The sequence below is a fragment of the Saccopteryx leptura genome, chromosome 6 (assembly GCF_036850995.1).
Source record: "Saccopteryx leptura isolate mSacLep1 chromosome 6, mSacLep1_pri_phased_curated, whole genome shotgun sequence".
Taxonomy (NCBI): domain Eukaryota; kingdom Metazoa; phylum Chordata; class Mammalia; order Chiroptera; family Emballonuridae; genus Saccopteryx; species Saccopteryx leptura.
Window position 1 is genome coordinate 191,681,623 of NC_089508.1, and position 25,715 is coordinate 191,707,337.

Sequence of the window (25,715 nt, forward strand, 5' to 3'; positions counted from 1 at the left end):
CCAACCCCAGCCCCCTTCTTTATAATTGTAGTAATTCCTGCTTATCCACGCTTTTCCTTTCCACGGCTTCAGTCACCCACAGTCAACCACAGTCCGAACCTGTGAAGTGAAACGTTACAGAAATAAACACTTTGTAAGTTTTAAACACTGTGCCATTTTGAGTAGTGTGATGAAATTTCACGCTGTCTCACTCACTCCCTCCCTCCTGGGATATGAATCACCCGTCTTGGTTATCAGATCACCTGTCACCGTATGACAGTGCTTTTTGTTCACATAACCCTTATTTTACTTAATAATGGACCCAAAGCTCAGGAGTGGTGATCCTAGCAGTTCAAATATGCCAACGAGATGCCGTAAAGTGCTCCTATCTGGGCAGTGTTGTCCTATCTGGGCACGTCTATAGTTGTCACAACTGGGGGGAGACTGAGAGATAGGGTCATCTAGTGGGCGGGGGCCAGAGATACTGGTCAATACCCTACAATGCACAGGATGGCCCCCACAATAAAGAATGATCCTGGCCCTGGCCAGTTGGCTCACCGGTGGAGCGTCAGCCTGGCGTGCGGGGGACCCGGGTTCGGTTCCGGCCAGGGCACGTGGGGGAGGCGCCCATTTGCTTCTCCACCCCCCCCCCTCCTTCCTCTCTGTCTCTCTCTTCTCCTTCCGCAGCCGGGGCTCCATTGGAGCAAAGATGGCCCGGGTGCTGGGGATGGCTCCTTGGCCTCTGCCCCAGGCGCTGTAGTGGCTTTGGTCGCGGTGGAGCGACACCCCGGAGGGGCAGGGCATCGCCCCCTGGTGGGCGGAGCGTCGCCCCTGGTGGGCGTGCCGGGTGGATCCCGGTCGGGCGCATGCGGGAGTCTGTCTGGCTGTCTCTCCCCGTTTCCAGCTTCAGAGAAATGCAGAAAAAAAGGAAGAAAAAAAAAAAAAAAAAGAATGATCCTGCCTCAAATGTCAACAGCCCTGAGGTTGAGAAGCCCTGTGTAGGGGAGCAGTGGTTTGTATGTGTTGGAGTTTTGGCTGTTGTGGTGAAGAGAACAGAGATCCCATCCCCTTGGCTTCCCTCCAGAACTGACACCCATCAGGCTCCCCCCCTCGTATCTGAAGAAAGAGACTTCAGCGACACTCGGGCTGTGTTTCTCCCTTCTCCGCAAGACTGAGGGCTCTTCCCACAACTAGATTAGACCGGGGATACGAAGTAGGTGGGGCACTGGTCTTGAGCTCCATTCCTTGGGATTGGCAAGGGGAATGAATCCCTTTCCTCGATTGGATGTCAAATTTCAGAATCATGAAAAATGCTGCTGTGATTAACCTCGTTTGTTTTGAGCAGTTCTGTTTCTAAAATTCAACGGTAGTGATTTAAGGGGTGTGCGCGTGTTGGTGCGGGCACTCACGTGTGCTTTCAGCTCTTTGGGGAGCTGCAGAGAGAGAGAATCGGCATTATTTTGCCCTTGGCTATATCATCCTTGTTACAATTGGACTTGGTTCATTCCACGGATGTTAAGTCTGGGGTGTGTGTGTGGGGGAGGGTAAATGTGCCAGGGAGAGCTGCTCTCTGCATTTCACACTCCCAAATTGGGGGGCGGGGTTACTTCCTTAGGATGACTTGACCCAGCTGCCTGCTTGGGGTCAGAAGCAAAGACAAACTGGACCTCCACAAGAAGTGTTGTCCCCTAGTACACACGGTGGGGCGGGGGCAGAGTGTCTGGCTCCTTACTGCATGCAGACATCAGCCCAGCGTGTGAAATCCCCTTTCAGCGCCTTCCGAGGCCCTCTGCCAAGCACATCTATTTTGGAGCCCGCAGCCATGATCACACTCACGGGGTGGGTGTGAAGAGCATCAGGGACATTCTGACCCAACGCTCAGGGACACTCTTTCCTCCCAGGCCTGGCTCTGGTTCCTGTTGTTGAGCTGTGAGGACAGGTCCTCCCCCGCCCCTCAGAAGGACTGCACGAGGTTGACCTTTCTCGGGATGGTGGCACCATCAGCAGGCCAACTTGATGTTTCTTGGGGGCGACAGACAAAAGATACCACCCCATTGGAGAAGTCAGGACTCTGGGCCGTCCCTCACCAAAGAGCACCTGGGCAGCTGAAACCCCGGTCTTCCTCATGGCCCATGCCACAGCGTATTCGCCATCGGCCACTGACCAGGGTCTGTAACAAGACTCCATCAGAGGCTACAAGCCAGCGCCCACGGGCCCCGACCCGCCTGGAGAGTTCTGACAGCTGCACACAGTTTGAAAAACATGATAACTGCCCACATCGAGAATGTTGGAGATTTTGTATGAAAAAAAATCTGCACGTTCAGAGTCTCTTGAAGAGTCCAAGCGTCTGGCCCCACTGAGCCCCCATTCGGACCTGGCAAGCGACCCTGGACTCAGCTTCAAGAGGAGCTGTCCCCCACCTTTAGAGTGGGCCACAGTGACCATGGGCCTCTCCCTCCCGCGGCCACGACAGCTCAGGCCCTGTGGACGCTTACCACGCTCCATTCCTGCTCAGAAACCGCAAACGTTCCCGCAGGGCATTCAAACCGAGGAAGGAACCCCCAGGTCCCGGGTCTCAGACTCACTACAGCGGCCCCGCTCAGGGCCACACCTGAGCTCTGGAAAAAGCCTTCGAGAGGGAAATAGGACACGGCAATTACCTGCAGCAGGAGGTCATTTGGGCCTTATTAATATGCCAACGTGGTGGTCTGAAATTCCTGTGGGAGGAACCCCCACCCCCACCCCCACCCCAGGGATGAGGCACACGTCATCCGATGAGATGAGCTGGCCCGGATAATTCGGGAACTTCTTGTTGCTGAGTTAAAGCAATGGCACAGGAAGACCAATGGAGCTGGACAGTAAGGAGGGACTGAGTGGACGACAGAGCTGGAGGTCTTTCGCTGACGGCTGAGGGCAAAATGATTGGGAGCCGGTGGACGGTGGAGGCGGGAGGCCGGCCTCGCGCTGCCAGGATTCAGCACCGCGGACAGCGGCGACCCCTGGTGGACGGTGGACGCATGCGTCCCCTTTCTCTGATTTTTACAGCCGACGTCCCTGTCTTGTTCCTGACCTTAAACGCTTGCCGTTTATGCCCATTGAGTATGATGTCGGCTATGGGTTTGTCATAGATGGCCTTTATTACGTTGAGCTATGTATTCCCAATTCCCACTTTTAAGAGTTTCTAACATAAACGATTGCTGGATTTTATCAAATATTTTTTCTACATTGATTGCTAGGATTGTGTGATTTTTATTTACCCTTCATTCTGTTTATGTGGTGTATCAAAAACAAGGCAAATCCTGACCAGGCAGTGGCACAGTGGATAGAGCATCAGACTGGGATGCGGAAGACCCAGATTTGAGACCCCGAGGTCGCCAGCTTGAGCAAGGGCTTATCTGGTTTGAGCAAAAGCTCACCAGCTTGAGCCCAAGGTCGCTAGCTCAAGCAAGGGGTTACTCTGTCTGCTGAAGGCCCACGGTCAAGGCACATATGAGAAAGCAATCAATGAACAACTAAGGTGTCGCAACGAAAAACTGATGATTGATGCTTCTCATCTCTTCATTCCTGTCTGTCTGTCCCTGTCTATCCCTCTCTCTGACTCTCTCTGTCTCTGTAAAAAAAAAAAAAAAAAAAAAAAAACAAGGCAAAAAATGGTTGAAAGCTGGGTAGGCACCAGGCATTGTCCAGTATACAAAGTGTGTAATTTGAAATAGCTCTCAAAATAATCCTGTCATCACTACTATTATCATCCTTATCTCTTTTCACAGTTGAAGAAAACTGGGTTCTGGTAGGTTGGGCTTCTCACACCCCAAATCTGCACCAGGATTAGAGTGAAGGCAGCCCGGTGTGCCACCCTTGCTGACCCACCTCAAAAACAAAAGCAGATGCAGCAAGTCCGCCCCTGGACGATGGGATATTATTCAGCCTTAAAAAGGAAGGAAATTCCGACACCTGCTACAACATGGATGAACCTTGAGGACATGTGTTAAGTGAAACAAGCTAGAAATAAATGGCAAATACGTGATTCCATTAACACGAGGTCCCTGGAGTCGTTTACTTTATAAACAGAAAGTAGAATGGTGGTCGCAGGGGTGTGTGTGGGGGGGGAGCAATGGGAGAGTTGGTGCTTAATGGGGACAGAGTTTCAGTTTGGGCTGGTAAGAGCTCTGGAGATGAGCCTGACCAGGCGGTGGTGCAGTGGATACAGCATTGGACTGGGACGCAGAGGACACAGGTTTGAAACCCTGAAGTCGCCGGCTGAAGCATGAGCTCACTAGCTTGAGTGCAGGATCACAGACATGACCCCATGGTCGCTGGCTTGAACCCAAAGGTCACTGGCTTGAGTAAGAGGTCACTTGCTCTGCTGTACTCCAGTCAAGGCACATATGAGAAAGCTATCAATGAACAACTAAGGAGCTGCAATGAAGAATTGATGCTTCTCATCTCTCTCCCTTCCTGTCTGTCTGTCCCCCTCTCTCTCTCTCTCTCTCTGTCACACACAAAAAAGAGTTCTGGAGATGATGGTGGTGATGGTGGCAAAACAATGGGAATGTACTTAATCCACAAAACTGTACATTTAAAATAATTAAGATGACAAATTTAATGTTATGTATATTTACCACAATTTTTAAAAAGTGAAGAAAAAAAAAAGATCGCCTCCCTGCTGGGCCTCTGTCCCTGCCCTGGACCCACTGGGGAGGAAGGTAGTCTTCCGTGAGGAGAGAACTGGCCCGAGCCTGTCCACGGCCATTCCCTGCACCCTCCTGTCTCTCAGATCTTCATCGTTGATCCACATCCTGCCTCGGCCACACCTCCCATTGCCAAGCGGACACCTGCCGACTGGGGTTTTGACATCACACTCGCTTCCTCGGCTCTGGCCGAATGGACCTTCTGTCGGCCACCTCCCTCATTTCTGAGTGTCTGGAGGGGTGGCCCATGCATTCTGCACCTTTGCCATGGTTCCTGGGGTCACCCCCCCACCTAAACTATTTGCACTCGATCTTTATTGTTGAGTCTGCTTTGGGGGGGGGGGGTCCCAAACAAAGACAAAAGAATAAAGGAAAGGATGAGCCAGAAAGGATGGACAGTGGGTGAGAGGCCTGGACGATGGGGCCATGCTGTCCTCTCATCTCCATTCTGCTGACATTTTTTTAATTGATTTTTTTTGAGAGAGAGTGAGAGACGGGAAGAAAAAGAGATGAGATGCATTAACTCATAGTTGTATCACCTTAGTGGTTCATTGATTGCTTCTCATACGTGCCTTGACTGGGGGGCTCAAGCCAAGCCAGTGACCCCTTGCTCAAGCCAGCGACCCTGCACCTGCACACAAACCAACAACCTTGGGGTTTTGAACCGGGGACCTCAGCATTCCGGGTCAATGCTCTCTTCACTGCGTCACCACATGTCAGGCTGCTGTGCAGCCATTTCCCATTCTTTGTTAACATTTGGAAGGCTTAAGAGTTCTGGCACTGGAGTCAGACTTCTTTTTTTTTCTTTCTTTTTTTGTATTTTTCTGAAGTGATTAGTGGGGAGGCAGAGAGGCAGACTCCCGCATGCGCCCGACCAGGATCCACCCGGCATCCCCACCAGGGGGTGATGCTCTGCCCATCTGGGCTGTTGCTCCATTGCAACTGGAGCCATTCTAGCCCCTGAGGTGGAGGCCATGAAGCCATCCTCAGCACCTGGGCCAACTTTGCTCCACTGGAGCCTTGGCTGCGGGACAGGAAGAGAGAGACAGAGAGAAAGGGTGGAGAAGCAGATAGGAGCTTCTCCTGTGTGCCCTGGCTGGGAATCGAACCTGGGACTTCCACACGCCGGGCTGACGCTCTATAGCTGAGCTAGCTGGCCAAGGCCTGGAGCCAGACGTCTTTGACTCTAATCTCAGCTCTAGTACTTCCTGCTAAGTGACATGCTTCAGTTTCCTCATTTGAAAAGCAAGGATAATGCCAACTCCTCCCTCTGTGGAGGACTGCAAGGCCAATGCACCTAAAGCACTCAGAACAGGTGGTATAAGAAACAGCCGGTTAAAGTTAGCTGTTGTTATTGTCATTGGAAACGCTGAATGCTCACTGGGCTTTAGTGTTACCGTCTATGATTATTCAGTGGCCTGGCAGGTAGAGAGAGTCGGTGCTGCATTCTAGTGCCCGCTCTGCCTCTAAGCAGTATGATACAGATTTGCTTAATTATTTACATATTTGTGACTCAAGTGTGTTCAGAAATGGATTCACAGTGTCTTACAGCCTACAGCTTAAATTCGAAGTAGGAAAGAAAACAGGAAAACAGAGGTTAGGACAAAAAATGGAGCTAGGAATGAGGATAAAAGATATATCACTGACTGTAACATAATCTCTCTTCCCCCAGAGTTCAGCTTAGGGTAAAATTTCCCACAGATTTACTTGCTCTGCCATTCAGACATGCCAGGCCCTCTGGGTAGACAAGTGCAATGAGAAAGCACCCATTTAAATGAAAGCATCTGGCCTGACCAGGCGGTGGCGCAGTGGATAGAACGTCAGACTGGGACGCAGAGGACCCAGGTTCGAAACCCCAAGGTCTCCGCCTTGAGCGCGAGCTCATCTGGTTTGAGCAAGGTCGTTTGGCTCTGCTGTAGCCCCCCAGTCAAGGCATATATGAGAAGGCAATCAATGAACAACTAAGGTGCTGCAATGAAGAACTGATGCTTCTCATCTCTCTGTCTTCCTGTCTGTCTGTCCCTCTCTCTGTCTCTTTCTGTCCCTGTCACAATAACTAACTAACTAACTAAAATAAGTAAATAAATCAATGGAAGCATCTGTCTTTTCAAGTGTATTCCAGGATGAAGACACTCCCCTGTACCTCAGCTTTTCCGGCCACGCCCTTGTCACCGGCATTCGAGCGTCACCGTGCCACAGTAAAACTAGCTCTTTCATGGAGCACCAACCCACTATGGGAGGCCTCCAGCAAGTCCCCCGGTCACTCGGGGCCTGCACTGAGAGGACAACACTAGATGCTCTCCAAGGGGGGGGGGCTTTTCAACCGTGACTGTGGTTAGGGTACTGACCGCTGCCCACGGCTTTCCACGGGCGGCCTTCAGAGCCCACCTGGAGGGCGAGGGAGAGAGTGGGGGAGGAATTGTTCTCTGGGTGGATGCTACAGTGGTCAGAGCAATAACAGTGACATCCAAGGCTGAACATGATGGCCCCTGGGCAGCGGGACTGGGCCTCACCCCAGATGAAATGACATCCGACTGTACTACACCGAAAGGCCCTCTCTCTCCTCATCGCTGCCTCCCGGGGGCCCACAGCGGACGCTTCCCCTTCCGGCCCCACACTGCTCCCCTGGAATGCCTGCGGGCAGCCCCCGCTCCCACGGCCCAAGTGACCCCACTGAGCCTTGCTCCAGGCCTACTGCCCTGCCCTGCCCTGGAAAATGGGGTGCAGAACAGCAGCCTCACAGGGTTGCTGCGAAGATGACCATAGTTCCCCATCTGTCAGATGCTCCCATGTCTAAAACGCACCTGAATTTGGGGGCCCACAATTTTTAAAAGATGTCTTACATAAGTTATCGAACTCAAGTTTTATTCATCATAAAATTCATACAACTCCTCGTCACTGTCAAAACTCCCATCCATTATCCTGTCCTCATCTGCGTCTGATGATGAATCATTGTCTTCTACAGTGAGTTTAAAAACAAACGTGAAAAAGCGGGAAATGCAAGTATAAAAAAAATCTACAGCCTGACCAGGCAGTGGCGCAGTGGATAAAGCGTCAAACTGGGATGCGGAAGGACCCAGGTTCGAGACCCCGGGGTTGCCAGCTTGAGCGTGGGCTCATCTGGCTTGAGCAAAAAGCTCACTAGCTTGGACCCAGGGTCACTGGCTCGAGCAAGGGGTTACTCAGTCTGCTGAAGGCCCGCAGTCATGGCACATATGAGAAGGCAATCAATGAGCAACTATGGTGTCCCAACGAAAAACTGATGATTGATGCTTCTCATCTCTCTCTGATCCTGTCTGTCTGTCCCAATCTATCCCTCTGTCTGGCTCTCTGTCCCTGTAAAAAAAAAAAAAAAATCTACAACCACTGTGTAAGACGCAGCCAGTTTTTAGACCTCAAATTTTTTCTAAAAAAGGTGTGTCTTGTACATGGGAAAATACAGTAAATGAGTTAATACACAGAAAGCATTTGAGACAGTCCCTGTCACTTGGACTTGGTGTATTAGTTTACAGGAGCAGCAGTAACAAAGTACCACACACCAGGTGGCGTGAACGACTTCTGTCATTCACATAGGGTCTCACAGCTCTGGAAGCCAGAAGTTCAAAATCAAGATGGCGGCAGGGTGTTGGTCCCTTCTGAGGGCTGTGAGCGGGGGTCTGCTCCTGGCCTCTCCCCCTGGCCTCTGGGAGTCTCCGGGGTGTCTTTGGCACTTCCTGGCTTGTGACTGCATCGCCCCAATCTCCGTCTTCATCTTCACAGGGCATTCCGACTGTGTTTGTGCCTGTGTCCAGATTTCCCTCTTATCAGGACACCAGCCAAACTGGACTAGAACCCACCCTGGTGACCGCATTTTGATTTGATTACCTCTGAAAAATAAACCCTATTTTCAAATAAGGGCACAAATAAGGGTACTAGGGGTTAGGACTTACTCTGTGGCATGTTTGCTATGATGACAGTAAGAAAGAGGAGGAGGAAAATAAATACAAATAAATAATGTAGATTACTGACACCTTCCTCTGCCTTCACCAACATCATTTGCACTTGGCTGTTAGAACTGGTGAGTCACATTTTCTTTGTAGATTATTATTATTATTATTTACTAAAGCCCTTATATTTCAAGCAGCCTGAGGGCAGAAACCATGTTTTATAATTCTTGAGGCTCCAACCGCAGAACACACAAGTAGGACCCTCCATGAATTAGGTTCTAAATGGCTTCGGTCGGTAAGTCAGGTCATTAACGACCCTCCATGGTGCCCCTATGTCTCTGGGGCATTTCCACTCCCAGAGGCTTCTTTGAGACTCAGGGGGACTCTGCTGAAGCTTCAGTTTCCAGAAACATGTTTGTGTACTATTTGTGTGGTTAAATTGCCACCACCCAGAGCAGTGAACTATTAATATTCGACAGCAGATGTAGCATTTCACAAGTCCTTTACAATTCACAGATGGTGGTTCATACACACCACCGACCACTGCCTGCACTTAGAATCCCAGCCCTCCCCCACACCCCCAGCCGGGGCAGCCAGCGTTCCGCTTTCTGGTTATACGATTCTGACTGCTCTCCGTACGGCACACAGGGGGACTTGTACAGTATTGGTCCTGTTGTCACTAGCTTATCTCACCTCGCATAATGTCCTCAGGCTTCATCCTTTCTGTGCAGACCACGGTTTGCTCATCTGCTCATCTGTCAGTGGACGCTTGGGCTGCGTCCCTGTTCCAGCGATTGTGAATAACCCGCTAGGAACGTGGGTGTGCAAACACCTACTCCAGCCCTCGCTTCACCTCGGTTTGGGTCAGTCAGGAACTACCGAAACATGAAGTCGGAGAGACAGGAAATGCATGGAAGTTTCAGTGTAGTTCAGAAAGTAAAACCTGCTTATAGCTAGATTCAGTTTAGAAGCAGATCTTACGGTGTGTTTTTAAACTTGATTTTGTAAATGTCCAAACATACGCGAAAATGGAGAGACTAGTGTAACTAACTGCTATGCACCTATCGCCATCAAGTTTCTAACCATGTTCCATCTACTCCCAGAAGCCCCCCCTCTTTTCTTATGCTGGATGATAAAGCAACTAGATAGAGTGTCATGTCACTTACAGATGCTTCAAAAGGCACAGATGTGTTCTTTTATTGTATGTGTATGTGACAGAGACAAAGAGACAGAGAGAGGGACAGAGAGACAGGGAGAGAGATGAGAAGCATCAATTCTTCGTTGCAGCTCCTTAGTTTTTCATTGATTGCTTTCTCATATGTGCCTTGATGGGGAGGAAGGGCTACAGCAGACTGAGTGACCCCTTGCTCAAGCCAGTGAGTTTGGGCTCTAGCCAGTGATGTTGGGCTTCAAGTCAGCGACCTTTGGGCTCAAGCTAGTGACCCTGCGCTCAAGCTGGATGAGCCTGCACTCAAGCCAGTGACCTTGGGGTTTCGAACCTGGGTCCTTCACGTCCCAGTCCGACCCTGTATCCACTGCGCCACCGCCTGGTCAGGCACATGATGTGGTCTTTTAATAATATCCAACATCCTTAGAAATTCCCGAAAGCAAACAAGGAAAAGCCTAGAGTTCTAATATAGAAAATCGTGCACCGATACATATAACATTATATTTATGAACAGGCTTCAAGTTACCCTGCAGATATGGGACTGAAGCAATTACAATCTTTTTTTTAATCAGTTTCTTTTGTTTCCATCATATCCCTTTTCTTTTTCTTTTTCTTTTCTTTTCTTTTTTTTTTTTTTTTTGTGTGTGTGTGTGTGTGGCAGAGACAGAGAGAGTCAGAGAGAGGGACAGTTAGGGACAGACAGGAAGGGAGAGAGATGAGAAACATCAATTCTTCACTGAGCTCCTTAGTTGTTCATTGATTGCTTTCGCATATGTGCCTTGACCATGGGGCTACAGCAGCCCGAGTGACTCCTTGCTCGAGCCAACGACCTTGGGCTCAAGCAGGTGAGCTTTGCTCAAACCAGATGAGCCCACGCTCAAGCTGATGACCTCTGGGTTCGACGCTCTATCCACTGCACCACTGCCTGGTCAGGTGCAATTACAATCTTTATCCAAGTGGAAAACAAAAACAGACAACTATAACTTTAATAAAAGATTGGCATATTTACCTCACGTCTAGATGTGTGCCTTCCTTCTGTTTTCCAAAAGTGAATAAAAGGACGGAGGATTTCAGTACTGTTGTTATCTGTTTGTCTAAATGTAGAGCCAAGCTCACTTTCTCTAAATGCATTGGACATGCGTCGCCCGAGTGCTGAGCAGTTCTCATGAGCTCCTGGGCACTGTGAAATGTGCTTTATTTTCTGAACTTCATTTTCTTCTGTTGCCAGAAGGGATTTATGTTTATTAAAAACAATTGTCTCAGCCTGAGGAGGAAAGGGCGTGGCGTGGCCACCCTCGACAATATTCATGACGTGCTCAAGGACACTGGCTTTCGGGCCAGCTAAGGACTGGTGCTCTCTCCTGTCTAACGAGTCAGGGTTCTCTCGCCTCCTCTGTGTCCTGTCATGTTAATGACACTTGGCGTCACCACTTTTATTTGGGGAACAGTTGTGAATCGTTAGCAAGGGCTCAACTCCCTTAAGAAGCAACGTCAGCATGAAAACTCACCATGTCCTGGTTTCTCTAGACAGCGGCCTCCAAGATCGCACCCAGGTGCTTAATAATTTAGCCTTTTGGGCAAAGTTCTCATCAGAATAGGTCAAAAACATGAATAATTCAGTTATTTGAGAACCATACTGCTCAGTTGTGCTGACACTGGCCAAAAAACACCTTGAGCACTTACAAAGAGGCTCAAGGTGACGAGATCAGGTGACTGGGTCATGATGACACCAAATTTGGTTAATGGGAATCCCAGGTCATGCCCAGTGGTATCGAACTACTGACAGTGCCCGTCACATTTTGCAGGTTGTTGAAGTCTGCAGCGTCTCCTGCAAGTAAAACTGCTGCCAGGAAATCATCCTCTGCAACCCCAGCTCTTTCTCTCTCGCCTCCCCCATCACTCATTCGCTCCTCAAAGCCCAACACATCCTAGTTCTCAACAGGTCGCCTGGCTCCCTCCTTCACTGAGAAAACAGAAACCATCAGAAGAGAGCCGTTTGCCCCCAGATCCCACTGGCCCGTCGCCAGCACCTGCAACCCACACACTCTGCCTTCTTGCCTCAGCTATAAGATGAACTGATCATGACCGAGCTCTGCGAACCCCCCCCCCATGTGTCACTGGACCCCATCCCCTCTCAGTCTCTCAAGGACATCCCTCTGCTTACTCTCAGCTCCCTCTTCTTCATCATCAACTTTTCATTGCCTAATACGTCTTCCTCATCAGCATGTAAACATGGTTTCCATCGATCCTATCTTTAAAATTAATTCACAATTTGAATGCCAAAGAAGCTGTCAAAATTCATTCAGGCTGCTCTAACAGAACACCACAGACTGGGGCCTTAAAAACAACAGACATTCTGGCCCTGACCAGTTGGCTCAGTGGTAGAGCGTCAGCTGGCGTGTGGAAGTCCTGGGTTCAGTTCTCAGCCAGGGCACACGGGAAGCGCCCATCTGCTTCTCCACCCCTCTCCCTCTCCTTCCTCTCTATCTCTCTCTTCCCCTCCCACAGCCAAGGCTCCATTGGAGCAAAGTTGGCCCAGGCGGCGCTGAGGATGGCTCCATGGCCTCTGCCTCAGATGCTAGAATGGCTCTGGTTGCAATGGAGGGACACCCCAGATGGGCAGAGCATCGCCCCCTGGTGGGCATGCCAGGTGGATCCTGGTCGGGCGCATGCAGGAGTCTGCCTCCCTGCTTCTCAGTTCAGAAAAATGCAAAACACACACACACACACACACACACACACACACACACACACACACACACATTTGTCTCTCACAGTTCTGGAGGATGGAAAGTCCGATATCAAGGTAAAGACAGATTTGATGTCTGGTGAGGGCCTGCTTTCTGGTTCACAGACGACCAGCTTCTTGTCATTTGCTTACATGGCAGAAGTTGGTGAGGGACTCTGTGGGGTCTCTTTGATAAGGGCACTAATCCCATTCATGAGGGCTCCATCCTCATGACTTAATCTCCTACCAAAGGCCCCCAATTCCAAATACCATCAACAATGAATTTCAACACATGAATTGGGGCTGGGGGAGACACAAACATTTTAGTCTACAGCACAAGCACGTGCAAAGACACTCAACATCACCGTCATTAGGGAAATGCGGATTCGAACAAGATGCCATTGCGCACCGATGAAAATGTCCCGGGTGAAGGAGACTGACCACGTCAGGTGTTGGCGAGGCTATGGAGGAACTGGGACTCTCACTCACCGCTGAACTCGCGGCCTCTGAGGGAACAGGCGTGTGTTTCCCAAGTGCTGAGCAGTTCTCATGGGCTCTTTGGTTACTTTTCAATGGGTCTTCCCTCCCGAATTTACTCTTCTTTGGAAACAGGTTGGCACAGTCTTACAATGTTACAACGACTGTAGGACCTAGCTATGCTGCTGCAGCTTCCTCCACTGGGCCACTGGGATTCCTGAGCACACCCTCCCACCCCCTCCCGTTACAAACAGCCACCGCTGCAGCCCCCAGCCCCCGGGGCAGCCCACGCTGTGTCCGTGGCGGGGAGCTGCCCGGGGCTTCCACGCTCAAGGACTTCTTGGCAAGAAGCTTCTGAATGCTTTTTTTTTTCTACCCTCTACGAAAAACCCCTTCCTGGAGTTTTTGCCACCGGGCTGATTTTGTGGTTTATTTTATCGATTCATTGATTTTTTTTTTTGACCAAGGGCGAAAATATCAGGAGAGCCCCAAACTGCTCAGGCATGTATGAAATGTCAGAGGAGAAAAAGAAACAAAATGCTTCAGAAGGCTGATTTTTTCATGAACAAGAAATGTGAGCATCGGCGTCTCAGCTTACGGTTGGGCTGGAGGTAACATTTAATGGACACTAAGCGAGTTAATTAAGGAGAAATTGCAACTAAACCCAACACGATGAGAGGGCGGCTGCTCTTGCTCCGGGGCCCTCTTCTCTGCCTGCTCCTCCCCACGACTATAGGTGCTGGGGGGATCCTTGTCCTGGTGCTGCTCTTGCTCCGGGGCCCTCTTCTCTGCCTGCTCCTCCCCACGATTATAGGTGCTGGGGGGATCCTTGTACTGGGTACACATCCCCCCGAGAATCAGACCTCAGGGAAAGCCATCCAATAAGACAAACTTCCAGGAAGCCAGGAAGGGGCATTGTCACCCAAAAACTCTGGAGACCTCAGATGTCGGAGCCAGGTCCAAATCTCGGAGATTGTTCTAAAGCCTCATGCTCGTCTCTGGACAGGGCCTTGAATATGACAGCCAGGAACGTGGGAGCCCCACCCTTCCTCTGACTTTCCCAGCTGTCTGGCCTTGGGGAACTCGCCCAAGCTCTTAGGACATCAGTTTTCATATTCATTTACTCAGTAAATTATTATGGGGTGCTTATTATGTGTGCCTGGCACGAGGAATAAAAGTTATTAGTTTAAGTGATTGATTAATTAATTGAATAAATATTGCTGATGTAGAAATAATATAAAATGAGTATCTATATCACAGAGCCCTTGAGATCTCATCATGTAGATGTAAGATAATATTTATAGAATGTGCATATATATATATATATATATATATATGGTCTACCAGAAAGTTCTGTCCGTTTCTATCACAAGTTTCGACATGTAAGCACATGTTTATTTGGCACATGTGTGCCTCTCTATTTTTATCACTTAATGTATACATACTGACATAGCAAATTAACTAAAACAAAGTAGATTCACGTTAGTCTTATGTGTGAAGCGATACTGTACCCACGGCTACTGATAAAGTTCATTTATGCCACTGTAATTCTTACGAATTTTAACAAGGAAGAAATGCTACAGAAGCATGTCTGTCGCATCCACCATATTCCCCGGACTTAGCACCCTCCGACTATCACTTGTTTTTGTCCTTACAAAATTTTTTGAAGGGCAAAAAATTCAAAAATGAAGAAGATACCAAACAAGCACTGGTTCAATTTTTCTCATCAAAAGATAAGACATTTTTCAAAAATGGGATATACAGGCCCTGGCCAGTTGGCTCAGTGGTAGAGCGTCAGCCTGGCGTGCAGAAGTCCCAGGTTCGATTCCCAGCCAGGGCACACAGAAGAAGCGCCCATCTGCTTCTCCACCCCTCCCCCTCTCCTTCCTCTCTGTCTCTCTCTTCCCCTCCCGCAGCCGAGGTTCCATTGGAGCAAAGATGGCCCAGGCGCTGGGGATGGCTCTGTGGCCTCTGCCCCAGGCGCTAGAGTGGCTCTGGTCGCAACAGAGCGACGCCCCAGAGGGGCAGAGCATCGCCCCCTGGTGGGCAGAGCGCCACCCCCTGGTGGGCGTGCCGGGTGGATCCCGGTCGGGCGCATGTGGGAGTCTGTCTGAGTGTCTCTCCCCGTTTCTAGCTTCAGAAAAATACAAAAAAAAAAAAAAAATGGGATATACAAATTGCCCTCACGCTGGCAAGAAATCATTAATAATAATGGCTATATTATTTAATAAAGTTTATTGACGGTAAGAAAAATTTGCCTTTTGTTTTATTCCAAAAACAGACAGAACTTTCCGGTAGACCTTATATATATTGGTGTCTCTCCCAGTTCCTTACACAAAGCTTCTAAAACCCTTGTAATTCCCTAAGTGGTAAAAGTACTAGCACTAGGGAGACCTTTCATTCACATATTTCGTCTTTGACTCTGGTTTCCTGATATGGATCTCCTAAATCCCACTGAATTTCTTGGTGTCCTGGTAAGAAGACTACAGACTCAAAGCGAGACGTTGGCCATGTGACAACCGAGTTCGGAGTGATACAGCTTCAAGTCAAGGGACGCCGCGCACGGCCAGCAAACACCAGAAGCTGGAGAGGGCAAGAAAGGATCCTCCCCTAGACCTTCAGAGGGAGCCTTGGAACACCTCGATTTTGGACTCCGGACCCCAGACCCTAAGACAATAGATTGCTCTTGTTCTCAGCCACTCAGTCTATGGTACTTTGCTATGGCAGCCCTAAGACACTAACTCACTTGGGCTTTAAAATGATCCACCCAGCTAGGTTGGAGGGGAGTCCAAGTGGATGAGGGTTGGCCAGTTGGGAATATACCACAGTGGTCCCCAAAAGAGATGATGGTGCCGTGGGCTAGGGTGGTGACAGTGAGGTACGGAAAGAAGGTGAAGCTGAGGCCTGTGTAGGAGGCGACATCCGTTGGGAGGGCACGGAAATGGCAAACACATGGAAAAGTGGGCCTCAGACACGTTCAAGAGATTTGTCACCAACAAGGTGGGCACAGGCTGCGAGGATACCTAGCGCCGGGCAGGGAGTCAGGAAGTGGGTCGGGCCAGCATGGCCGGAGAGACAGCCCAGGGCCGCACAGTAAGCAGGAAGCAGGAGATCAGTGTGAAGGCTCTGGGTGGAGGACGTCTGGGGATTAAGAGGCACATTGGGGATCTGGATTAGAATAGTGATCGACTGGAACCGCATCAAATATCTGAGACAGAAATGTGATCTGAGAGTCCAGGGCCATTGGCAAAGCTCAAATACACAGTCTGTCTTCCCCACTGCAGACACGGCTAGCCGATCCCCACATCTACCCCTTCCACTCCGGAAGTCCCTACCAACCGAGCAGAATGGATACAGATGAAACCTTCTTGCCATCCCAGGACAGGGGTGGGATTCCACAGGGGACTCTGAAACTTCTCCCCATGTGTGCAGATCTGCACGTGGTCCCTTGATCCTCAAAGGAACCCTGGGAAGTTGACAGAGAAGGTGCTTGCATTACTCCTCTTTTCGAGAGGAAACGGCTCTGGGCCCAGAGCCCCCTGGCCGGTAAAGGACAGAGCTGGGCTCCAATGAAAATCTACTTCCAAATCTTCCTTCTACGCTTTCTTGGAAGCAGTTGTGAATTGGGTGGCCAACATAATTAAGACTACTGGATCAGCATTTTTTTTTATTGTGGTAGAATATACATAACATCAAATGTACCATTTTAACCATTTTTAAGTGTCTGTGGCTTTTCATGTTGTTGTGCAACCATCGCCACCATCTATCCACAGAATTTGCGCATCTTCCCAAACTGAAACTCTGCACCCGTCTGGCAGTACTCACCATGCCCGCCCCCAGCCTCTGCCATCCGCCCTCTCCTTTCTATCTCTGTGAACCCCAGCTACCTCGTATTAGCGGACCCACACAAGATCTGTCCTGTGTGCATCAACATTTTTACGCCGGATTGCACATATGGAATTTAAGCTGATTCCAATGACGTGTTCACTGGGTCTCTGCTATCTTTACTTTCTATCGGAAAAACAACATGGCAATCTGGAGTGTCTTAGTTTAACCCATATGCTGTTTCATTTAAGTGGGCAGATTTTTTGAAACGCTTTTTAAATCTCTAGAGACAAGCGTAAACCCTTCTGTGGAAGAAAAGGGACTCGAAGAGTTTCTATAGCAACTTAATGTCAGAAACCTAACTCAAAACCCTTGAGACTTATTTTCAGAAACTGTTTTTTTAAGAGTTGGGCAAGTTGATGTTGGCTGGTAATCCTGTTTTTCAAGTTCCTTTTGCTGTTTTTCTGTATCTGTTCATCAAATACTTACTGAGCGCCTGACCGGGTCGGGCACAGTGCTGGTGAGCACCGGGGCACCTCACGGGGCAGGACAGAGATGGTGCTGGCCTGTGGCTTGGTAATTGGAGAAATGTTGCAGGTGCTCCTGAGAGAAATTTTTCATTGAGGATACTAGCTAAAGCACAATGCCTGGGAGGGGGCAGGGGAACATATTTGGGGCAAATTGAAGATGACGGTCCAGGATGTATTACACAGGGAAGAGTCTGAGGCCTCTGTCCGGAGCTCCTGAATTGTCTAAGCCACTGAATAGTTCTGATTTCAGCATGGGGTTTGTCTTCTATTTTTAAAAAAAACTTGGATTCAGCCTTTAAAAAAGAAGGAAATTCTGACATATGCTACCACATGGATGAACCTTGAGGACATTATGCTAAGGGAAATAAGCCAGTCACAAAAAGACCAACACACTAGGATTCCATTTATAGACGTATCTAATGTAGTCAAACTCCTTGAGACAGAAGGTAGAACGGTGGTTGCCAGGGGCTGGGGGGTGGAATGGGGAGTTCTTGTTCAATGGGTATAGAGTTCAGTTTTGCAAGATGAAAACCTTCTAGAGCTCTGCTGTACAACCATGTGCATATAGCTACTGTAGCTACACGTAAAGTGATTAAGATCGTAAATTATATGTTCTATGTTCTTTACTACAATTAAACAACAACAAAAAAAAGAGTCTAGCACACTCCTGGACATATAGGAGACTCAATTAATAGTTTGCTCAGAGCAAAACTCATCTTGTAGCCCTGGCCAGATAGCTCAGTTGGTTAGCATCGTCCCGATGCTCAAAGGTTGCTGGTTCAATCCCGGTCAGGGTCCATACAGGAACGGATCGAAGTTTCTGTCTTGTCTCTCTATCCCTTTCTCTCTCTAAAATCAATACATAAGTTTTTTTTGTTTTTTTTTTGTTTGTTTTTTTTTCATTTTTCTGAAGCTGGAAACGGGGAGAGACAGTCAGACAGACTCCCGCATGCGCCCGACCGGGATCCACCCGGCACGCCCACCATGGGGCGACGCTCTGCCCACCAGGGGGCGATGCTCTGCCCATCCTGGGCGTCGCCATATTGCGACCAGAGCCACTCTAGCACCTGGGGCAGAGGCCACAGAGCCATCCCCAGCGCCCGGGCCATCTTTGCTCCAATGGAGCCTTGGCTGCGGGAGGGGAAGAGAGAGACAGAGAGGAAAGTGCGGCGGAGGGGTGGAGAAGCAAATGGGCGCTTCTCCTGTGTGCCCTGGCCGGGAATCGAACCCGGGTCCTCCGCACGCTAGGCCGACGCTCTACCGCTGAGCCAACCGGCCAGGGCAATACATAAGTTTTTAAAACAAAGCATCCTGTAGTCTCAAGTCCGGGCTTCATTTTTTTTTTTTTTTTTTTTTTTTTTTGTATTTTTCCGAAGCTGGAAACGGGGAGAGACAGACAGACTCCCGCATGCACCCAACCGGGATCCACCCGGCACGCCCACCAGGGGCTACGCTCTGCCCACCAGGGGGCGATGCTCTGCCCTTCCGGGGCGTCACTCTGCCGCGACCAGAGCCACTCTAGCGCCTGGGGCAGAGGTCAAGGAGCCATCCCCAGCGCCCAGGCCATCTTTGCTCCAATGGAACCTTGGCTGCGGGAGGGGAAGAGAGAGACAGAGAGGAAGGGGGGGGGGTGGAGAAGCAAATGGGCGCTTCTCCCATGTGCCCTGGCCGGGAATCGAACCCGGGTCCCCGCACGCCAGGCCGACGCTCCACCGCTGAGCCAACCGGCCAGGGCCTGGGCTTCATATTTTTTTCTGAAAACTTCAGCTCTGGGGTTGGGAATGGTTGGCGTCCCTCCCCTTGTTGCCTCTTTAGTGTGTGCAATGTAAGACATAGCTGGGGGACATCCCGGTCAAGCCGTTTTTGGAAAGTCATCTCTCCAGGTGCCACCCATCTGCTGGACAAGTCCTGTGTGGCCATCTGACACAACGACTTTGAGTCTCCACTCTGGACTGAGGCCGGCCTCACAGCCGCAGGTTCAGAGGTTGGCAATGGACGTTCCTCAGGCGGCAGCTCCTGATGACATCTGGGGCGCCCTTTGTGGTTTACAGAGCACCCCCACGTGTCTAGCTCCCTCCAGCCACTTTACCGGGCCTCTGGTGTCTGCGCCACGCTTCGCCAGAGCAGCTCGTTAAGCTGCTTAGTTAAGGTGTGTTGAGGTTTTTTTAAAAAATTGGCTGTTCCCACCCACATTCCCTTGAGATATAAATAGAAAAACAAAAGAGGTTTAATTAGCAAGACAAGACATTCGAGCTATGTCCACTTGATCCTTGAAAAGGAAATCTAAGAGGTTCTTACTATCACTTTTTCAATCCTATATAAGGTAGGTCAGTAAGACAGCAAAAGCGTGGCCGGCCTTTTTTTTTTTTTTTTTTTTTTTTTTTTGCTCCTCCAACAATTTGTTTTCTGATTCTTCTTGAGGGAAAATCTAAAACGGTGAGTAGCGGGTGGACCTGCCAGACCCCAGACTCTTCTTTCCTACATGAATTCATAGTAGGCTGGTGCACACTGTGCTCAGATTTCTCTTTTCCTATGCCGTTGACGGCCGGGAGGATTCTGACCTCTGGGAAGATGGGCTTCTCCCGTCGCCGGTTCCCACCCTTCAGCAGAAATGGTGTCTCTTCCGCAGAAGGGCTGCAGGCAGCCCATGCTCTAGCCTCTCCCAGGTGGAATTTGCAGCACTGCATTCCTCTGGCTGGTGCCTTTACTTCTGAACGGTGGGTAGATGCTTATATCAGTGACCAAGTCGTGTTCGCCTCGGGGTAGCACATATAGGACAATAAGTGATCAATTATGTAAATATAGTTTTTATAAGAAAATGAAACCACATTGGTCTCTAGATTGTACTTTTCATTTCCTCTTTGGGGTACATTCAGGGGAGGGCCCCGAGACAAAGGGGGCTGGTGTCTACTCAGTAGTTGGCTTTTGTTTGGATAGTCAGCCCCATCACTCAATGCCACGCTCACCAATTTTTTTGTTGTTGTTGAAAAAATTCTCAACAAATGTGCAGTTTCTGTGGGCAGAAGAGGGCGGGCTCCCCCACAGACGTGCATGTTCCTGCTCGCCGTTCACCAGATGTTGTTTATTCTGCGTGAACAGGTGGGACCATGAGCATCACAGACGTCCTCAGTGCAGATGACATCGCGGCGGCCCTGCAGGAGTGCCAAGGTAACGGGCCACGGAGGGGGTCTCTTCATGTCTTCGCCCTTTCGGCAAAGCCACAAAAATTTTTAAGTGGGAACTTTGTCAGAAATTCATGGGGCCAGAGAATAAAACTGCTTTTAATTCACTAAAGTTATAAGGAGATGAGATCTGAACCTAAGATGACATTTCTGTAAGGCGAGAGAGACTCAGCCTGGGAAAAGAGGTCAGTGGCTGCCAGGTGGCCCGTTTGACGCCAATGATTTCCTTTCCCTTCACCGATTAGACCAGGGATGCTGGAGTCTTGAAGACACAGCCCATAAAATGGGCCGGGAGAGGAGGACAGCGGGGAGAAGGACAAGTCCAGTGGAGAGGGAATGCGGGGGGGGGGGGGGGGGGGAATGACACCCAAAGCCATCTAGTCTCGGCTGCTTAAAAATCTTGAACCAGTCACAGCCCTCTTTGTCTTAAAAAAAGTTTTTTGTTCTGTTTTTTGAGTAGAGCATCCTTGTAGCTCAATGCTATTATGAAAAGCACTTTTAATAACCCGTGTTTTCAGCACATCGGCCCAAACACAGGATGTGATCCAGTCAGCGGCACCAGAATAACCTATTCTCTGTTCTTCAGACCCAGATACTTTTGAACCTCAAAAATTCTTCCAGACATCAGGCCTGGCCAAGATGTCAGCCAGTCAGGTGAAGGATGTTTTCCGGTTCATAGACAACGACCAGAGTGGATTCTTGGATGAAGAAGAACTGAAGTAAGCTTTGTCCTAAGCCCCTGTGGCGCCCGGCGTCGCTGGCAGGGCTGGGGTGCCGTGGGGGTCGGTCTGCTCGGTCTTTCTCCCGTGGCCTTGACACCTGTCATGCGGCGGGGGCCTCAGGAAAGGGAAGGAGGAGAGGCAGTTGGACGCACCTCTAAACACGGGCACCTTCTTAAGACCGGATGTGTCAAAATTCACCAGTTATAGGGGTTTTCTTTGGCAAATGGACTTATCAATAAAACAATGAAAGCAATTTTCAGAAGCCTAATGCCCGTCAAAACTTTCCACAACAATGGAAAGAAACCTTTGCTTGCGAAGACCTTGACTGAGGACCCCAGTGGCTGAGAACAGAGGGTTTGTCTGCTTCAAGAGAAAGAGAAAGGGTTAGCGGAGAAAGGCGTGGTCCTTCAGAAAGTCCCCCTGGCTCTCTGTCGTCCTGCAGGTTTTTCCTCCAGAAGTTTGAGAGCGGTGCTAGAGAACTGACCGAGTCGGAAACCAAGTCCCTGATGGCGGCTGCAGATAACGATGGCGATGGAAAGATTGGGGCTGAAGGTATGTTCACCCTTGCACACAGCACAGAAGACTAGCTCAGGGAGCATCCAGGGGCGTGGGCCGTGAGGTCAGATGGATGGAGGTTCAAAGCCCCCTTTCTTCACCTTGCTGAGCCTCAGTCTTCTCATCTGTAACATGGGACAGAAGTGCGGGTGCCAATGATCTAAGGGACGACTCGGGCGTAATGCCCGGGGATGCACCATAGATGCTCGTCCCGCTGGTCACTGTCTATGAACGAGAAAATACCCTTCCCCTGACTGGGGGAACTAGCTCGTTGCCTGGCAAATTATTCCTTGAAAACAGCACAAGGAATTTCCACCCGAGGCTCTTCAGCCCCTCTGAATAAGGGAAGAATTGACATTCTCAGACGCGTTTCATACTCAAGGGTCTATTGCCTAGAGTAGGAAAGCCTCCTAAGCTTTCAAGGGTTTAAACAAATGTATTTTATTGGATATTAGCTCACCAACTGGACGATATCAGAGAACACATAAACCAGTTCAAACACCACTAATAGCATCCTTTGTGTGCAGAGCCCGATAGTCAATGTAGCCTAATTTTCATGGCTGTAGAACTGTTTTCACCTGATTCTGTCGTGCTGCCTACATGCTCTTTGGCTACTCTGTGCGTATGCTGGCTCAGGAGGACTTCCGTGTGGACCTTATGGTGGTATTAATTTGAAAGTTAAACCTGCTACTTTAGATCCTTATTTGAAAAACCCAGTCAAAGCAACGCCACTATAACTTACCACATGGGAGTTAACGTAGCTTCTATAATAACTCAGAAAAATGGTGCAGGTAAGGAAACCTTGATTTGTTTCAACCTAGCTGGGAAAGAGGCAAATCGGCAAAGCTTACTAGTAAGTAGGGAGTGAATCCCCAGTTTCCAATTCCTACCTGTAGTATCCATACATCATCATCATCATTATCATCATCATCAGTTACCCTTTAGTCATATAAACTTTTGGGGGTACAGTTAGGGTTCAAAGAGAAAAGTTAGTTCAATCTATTGAATGTTTCTTAAAAATGCATAATGTAGCTATAGAACAGAAGAAAATCTCCCATTTATGTTTTAAACCGACTCAACAAAAAGCTCAAAGATCACAGGTTGTGATCAGCCATTGTACCCAGTTCACTCATTACCAGAGAGGGGTGACTGGGTTGACAAATTCTGATCCAAGGGGCCTTATTGCAAAGGTAGTAGTGACGTTTGTTAAAATTAGACTATGCAGAAAGAACAAACACTTCGGCTACCTGGACCCACACGCAGTGACACACATTTTCTTCCTTGGGAGCCCCCGTGGGACCCTGCCCACCCAACAAAGGCCGGACAGTTTGCTCCACTGACTTTCCCCTTCCCCTTCAGAACTCCCACTGGCCATCGCGTGTCCGGAAAGTACCGAGCCATCTCCACTGACTCTCTTCTCACCTCTTCTGTTCTAGAATTCCAGGAAATGGTACATTCTTAAAGATCCCAGACTATGGAGATAGACATACTCAGCTGGAAGGCCTCCAAACCCCCAGGAAAATGGGAACCCCCCCCACATCTTCCCCCTGATTTATTTATTAATCTCCCCTGAAATGCTTCTGCAACTTGCTTGGTATCTTAGTGAGGTAATAGACAATCACTCATGACTTTTGGGTGGTGGGTACGCCCCAGCGACTCTCGTAAGGCCCTCAGCAGACAATGCCCTTAAAAATCGTCCAATAAAGACATGTTTCTCATCGTCTGTGACGTGTGGGTGTGTTGTTGTTTTTTTTCCTCAGGAAGGGAGATGGATGAAAGCAATTTGGGGACCTCAGATGCCTGGTCCTACCAAGCCTTGAGCAAACAATTTTTGTGCTGTGCAGGAGCCAACAGGGAAACAGGTTGAAAAGCAAATTCACAAATAAGTGGCATTGTCAAGCTAGGATTTCTCAGCAGTTTATCCCAGTCGGAAATTAACAAGAAGACATTTGAGCCAGCTGAAAAAAACCACTCTTGCTAACGTGTTTTCTGCTACCGGATGTTAGATTTCCCATGAGAAAGATGTAAGGAAGACAGAAAAAAGTGTGAGGCTGCAGTAGGCAGTAAAGCTAAGGCCTGCAAGGCTAGCTGAGCACAAACAGACCGGCCGTGAAACTTTGTTTTTTCTTAGAAAAACAAGACTTGCCTGCTCTGACCCACCCTCCTGCCGCCTCCCCCTCCCGGTCCTCAGACACTATTTTCCTGGCTCGTATTTGATACTGCCTGCAGCAGGTACACCCTAACACCGGAGGCCAGCCGCGGGGGTCCTGTTACAGGGCTTTCACTCGGGCGGGGCGGGGTGATCTCCAGCCAGGAAATTCTCATTAGGCCGGTTTCCAGGTGGCAGCTTGAAGCTGCTCCCTCCGGCTGACCCCACGGGTTGAGGACTCTTGGGCAGAACGGAAGCATTTTTCTGGGTGCTCCTTTAAAAACTCAGCTTTTCCCCAAACCCCCAAGCTCACAAGGCCCTCGGCTCTTCCATCACACTACCTCACTCAGTGACTTTGAACCCTTGTGTTTCAGAGGGTCATGTGAGAGCCTCTTGTCCAAGGATGGGGACGTGGACCACTAGGGCGCCTCAGAATGACTTCAAGAGGAGAGGGTCAACACTTCTTATTTTAATAGCCATGCGCTTATTTTAATACACATAAGAAAAATAACACACAAACACACGGTCTCAGTACTTTAGAGTGAGGCTAAAGGGAGTGTGAGACATTGGGGAGGACAGCCACTGGAGGAAGAGAGAGTAATAACGGAGATGGTAGTGGGAGGGACAGGCTCACGAAGGTGGTCTCCAAATGCATCCAAATGGGGAAACGCAGCTGGGAAATGAAGAACTCTTGGGGGGGGGGGGGCAGAGAACGGCTCTGTCATTTCATGTTCAGCCCCTGGTTTGTGGCCTCTCCCTGCACACGTCTGCACTCCCCTCCTCTCCCCCGCCCCAGCCTTCCTGGCAGGACCCGGGCTACCTCCCCCTCACACCTCCAGCTCCTCCCCAAACGTCTCCCAGATGCACCAGTGAACCGCTTCACAGGGAGACAGCCGGAGGGTCTTCCTGGCTGCTGCTGAGGACCTGGGAGCCTTGATTCTTAAAACAGACCCCAGGTGGCCCTGGCCTCCACGCCACACCTGGACACGCAGGCCCTTCCCTTACTTTGGATTCACTCCATTAGCTTTGCTAAGCAAAGGGGTCCTCCCAGTAACTCAGAGTGATCCTGCCACCCTATGCCCACACTGGCAGGGGTCGTCAAACTTTTTATAAAAACCGCCCACTTTTGCATACTGGTAGATCTGGTCCCTACCGCCCACTAGTGGGCGTTCCAGCTTTCATGACGGGCCAATCGCAGCGCTGTTTGGTTGCACGGCAGGGACAAGGTTGACCAGCACTGCAAAAGTGGGCGGTTTTTATAAAAAGTTTGACGACCCCTGGAGGGTCCTGGCCACCGCATGCTTCCAAGAAACAATGTGAATGGCGGTGCTTTAAAAATGATGGTTGTGAGCTTTTAACTAGTCCATTGAAAGCCACCCGACACTCTCTGGACCAGCAAAGGCCACCTCGCCTCCCACCTGAGGTGAAGATGTGGGTTTCTCTTATTTCTTTTCTGGCGCTCAGGAGGGCATCTGCGTAGGAATGATGACTAGAGGGTTATTTGGAACACCCACAGGACGCTGTGTCCTGGGGTCACACTGACATTCTGATTGCCTTGGGGAAAATGCTTAGAGGACAGATGTATACAAGAGGATAAACTGCCACAAATATTCGATAGACAGATTGACGGTCAGTTATTCATGGATTATGTTCAGTCTACTGTTACGAAAGTATAACTCAAATTATTTTTGCCCATTTCAAAGATAGTCATGTTCCATTCTTCCAGCCCAGTTTTAAGAAATTGATTTTAGAGTCTCCACCAACAGACAAGAAGTAGCAATCAAAG

At 49.5% G+C, this 25,715-nt stretch overlaps 1 protein-coding gene across 1 annotated transcript; it reads left to right on the plus strand.

Annotated features, from left to right (window-relative positions):
• The first annotated feature begins 20,420 nt into the window (after positions 1-20,420).
• OCM2 (oncomodulin 2) lies at positions 20,421-23,291 on the plus strand. Its single transcript, XM_066343531.1, has 4 exons — positions 20,421-20,489; positions 21,090-21,222; positions 21,668-21,777; positions 23,217-23,291. Exons 1-4 carry the CDS (start codon positions 20,429-20,431, stop codon positions 23,240-23,242), a joined length of 330 nt encoding a protein of 109 aa, XP_066199628.1. The 5' UTR covers positions 20,421-20,428; the 3' UTR covers positions 23,243-23,291.
• The last annotated feature ends 2,424 nt before the right edge of the window (positions 23,292-25,715 follow it).

What these genes read in the sequence shown, in the direction of transcription:
- OCM2 (XM_066343531.1), top strand. Translation starts at nt 20,429, where the DNA reads ATGAGCATCACAGACGTCCTCAGTGCAGATGACATCGCGGCGGCCCTG. An exon ending in GGCCCTGCAGGAGTGCCAAG is followed by an intron (nt 20,490 to 21,089) that starts GTAACGGGCCAC and finishes TCTGTTCTTCAG; the next exon opens with ACCCAGATACTTTTGAACCT. An exon ending in TTGGATGAAGAAGAACTGAA is followed by an intron (nt 21,223 to 21,667) that starts GTAAGCTTTGTC and finishes GTCGTCCTGCAG; the next exon opens with GTTTTTCCTCCAGAAGTTTG.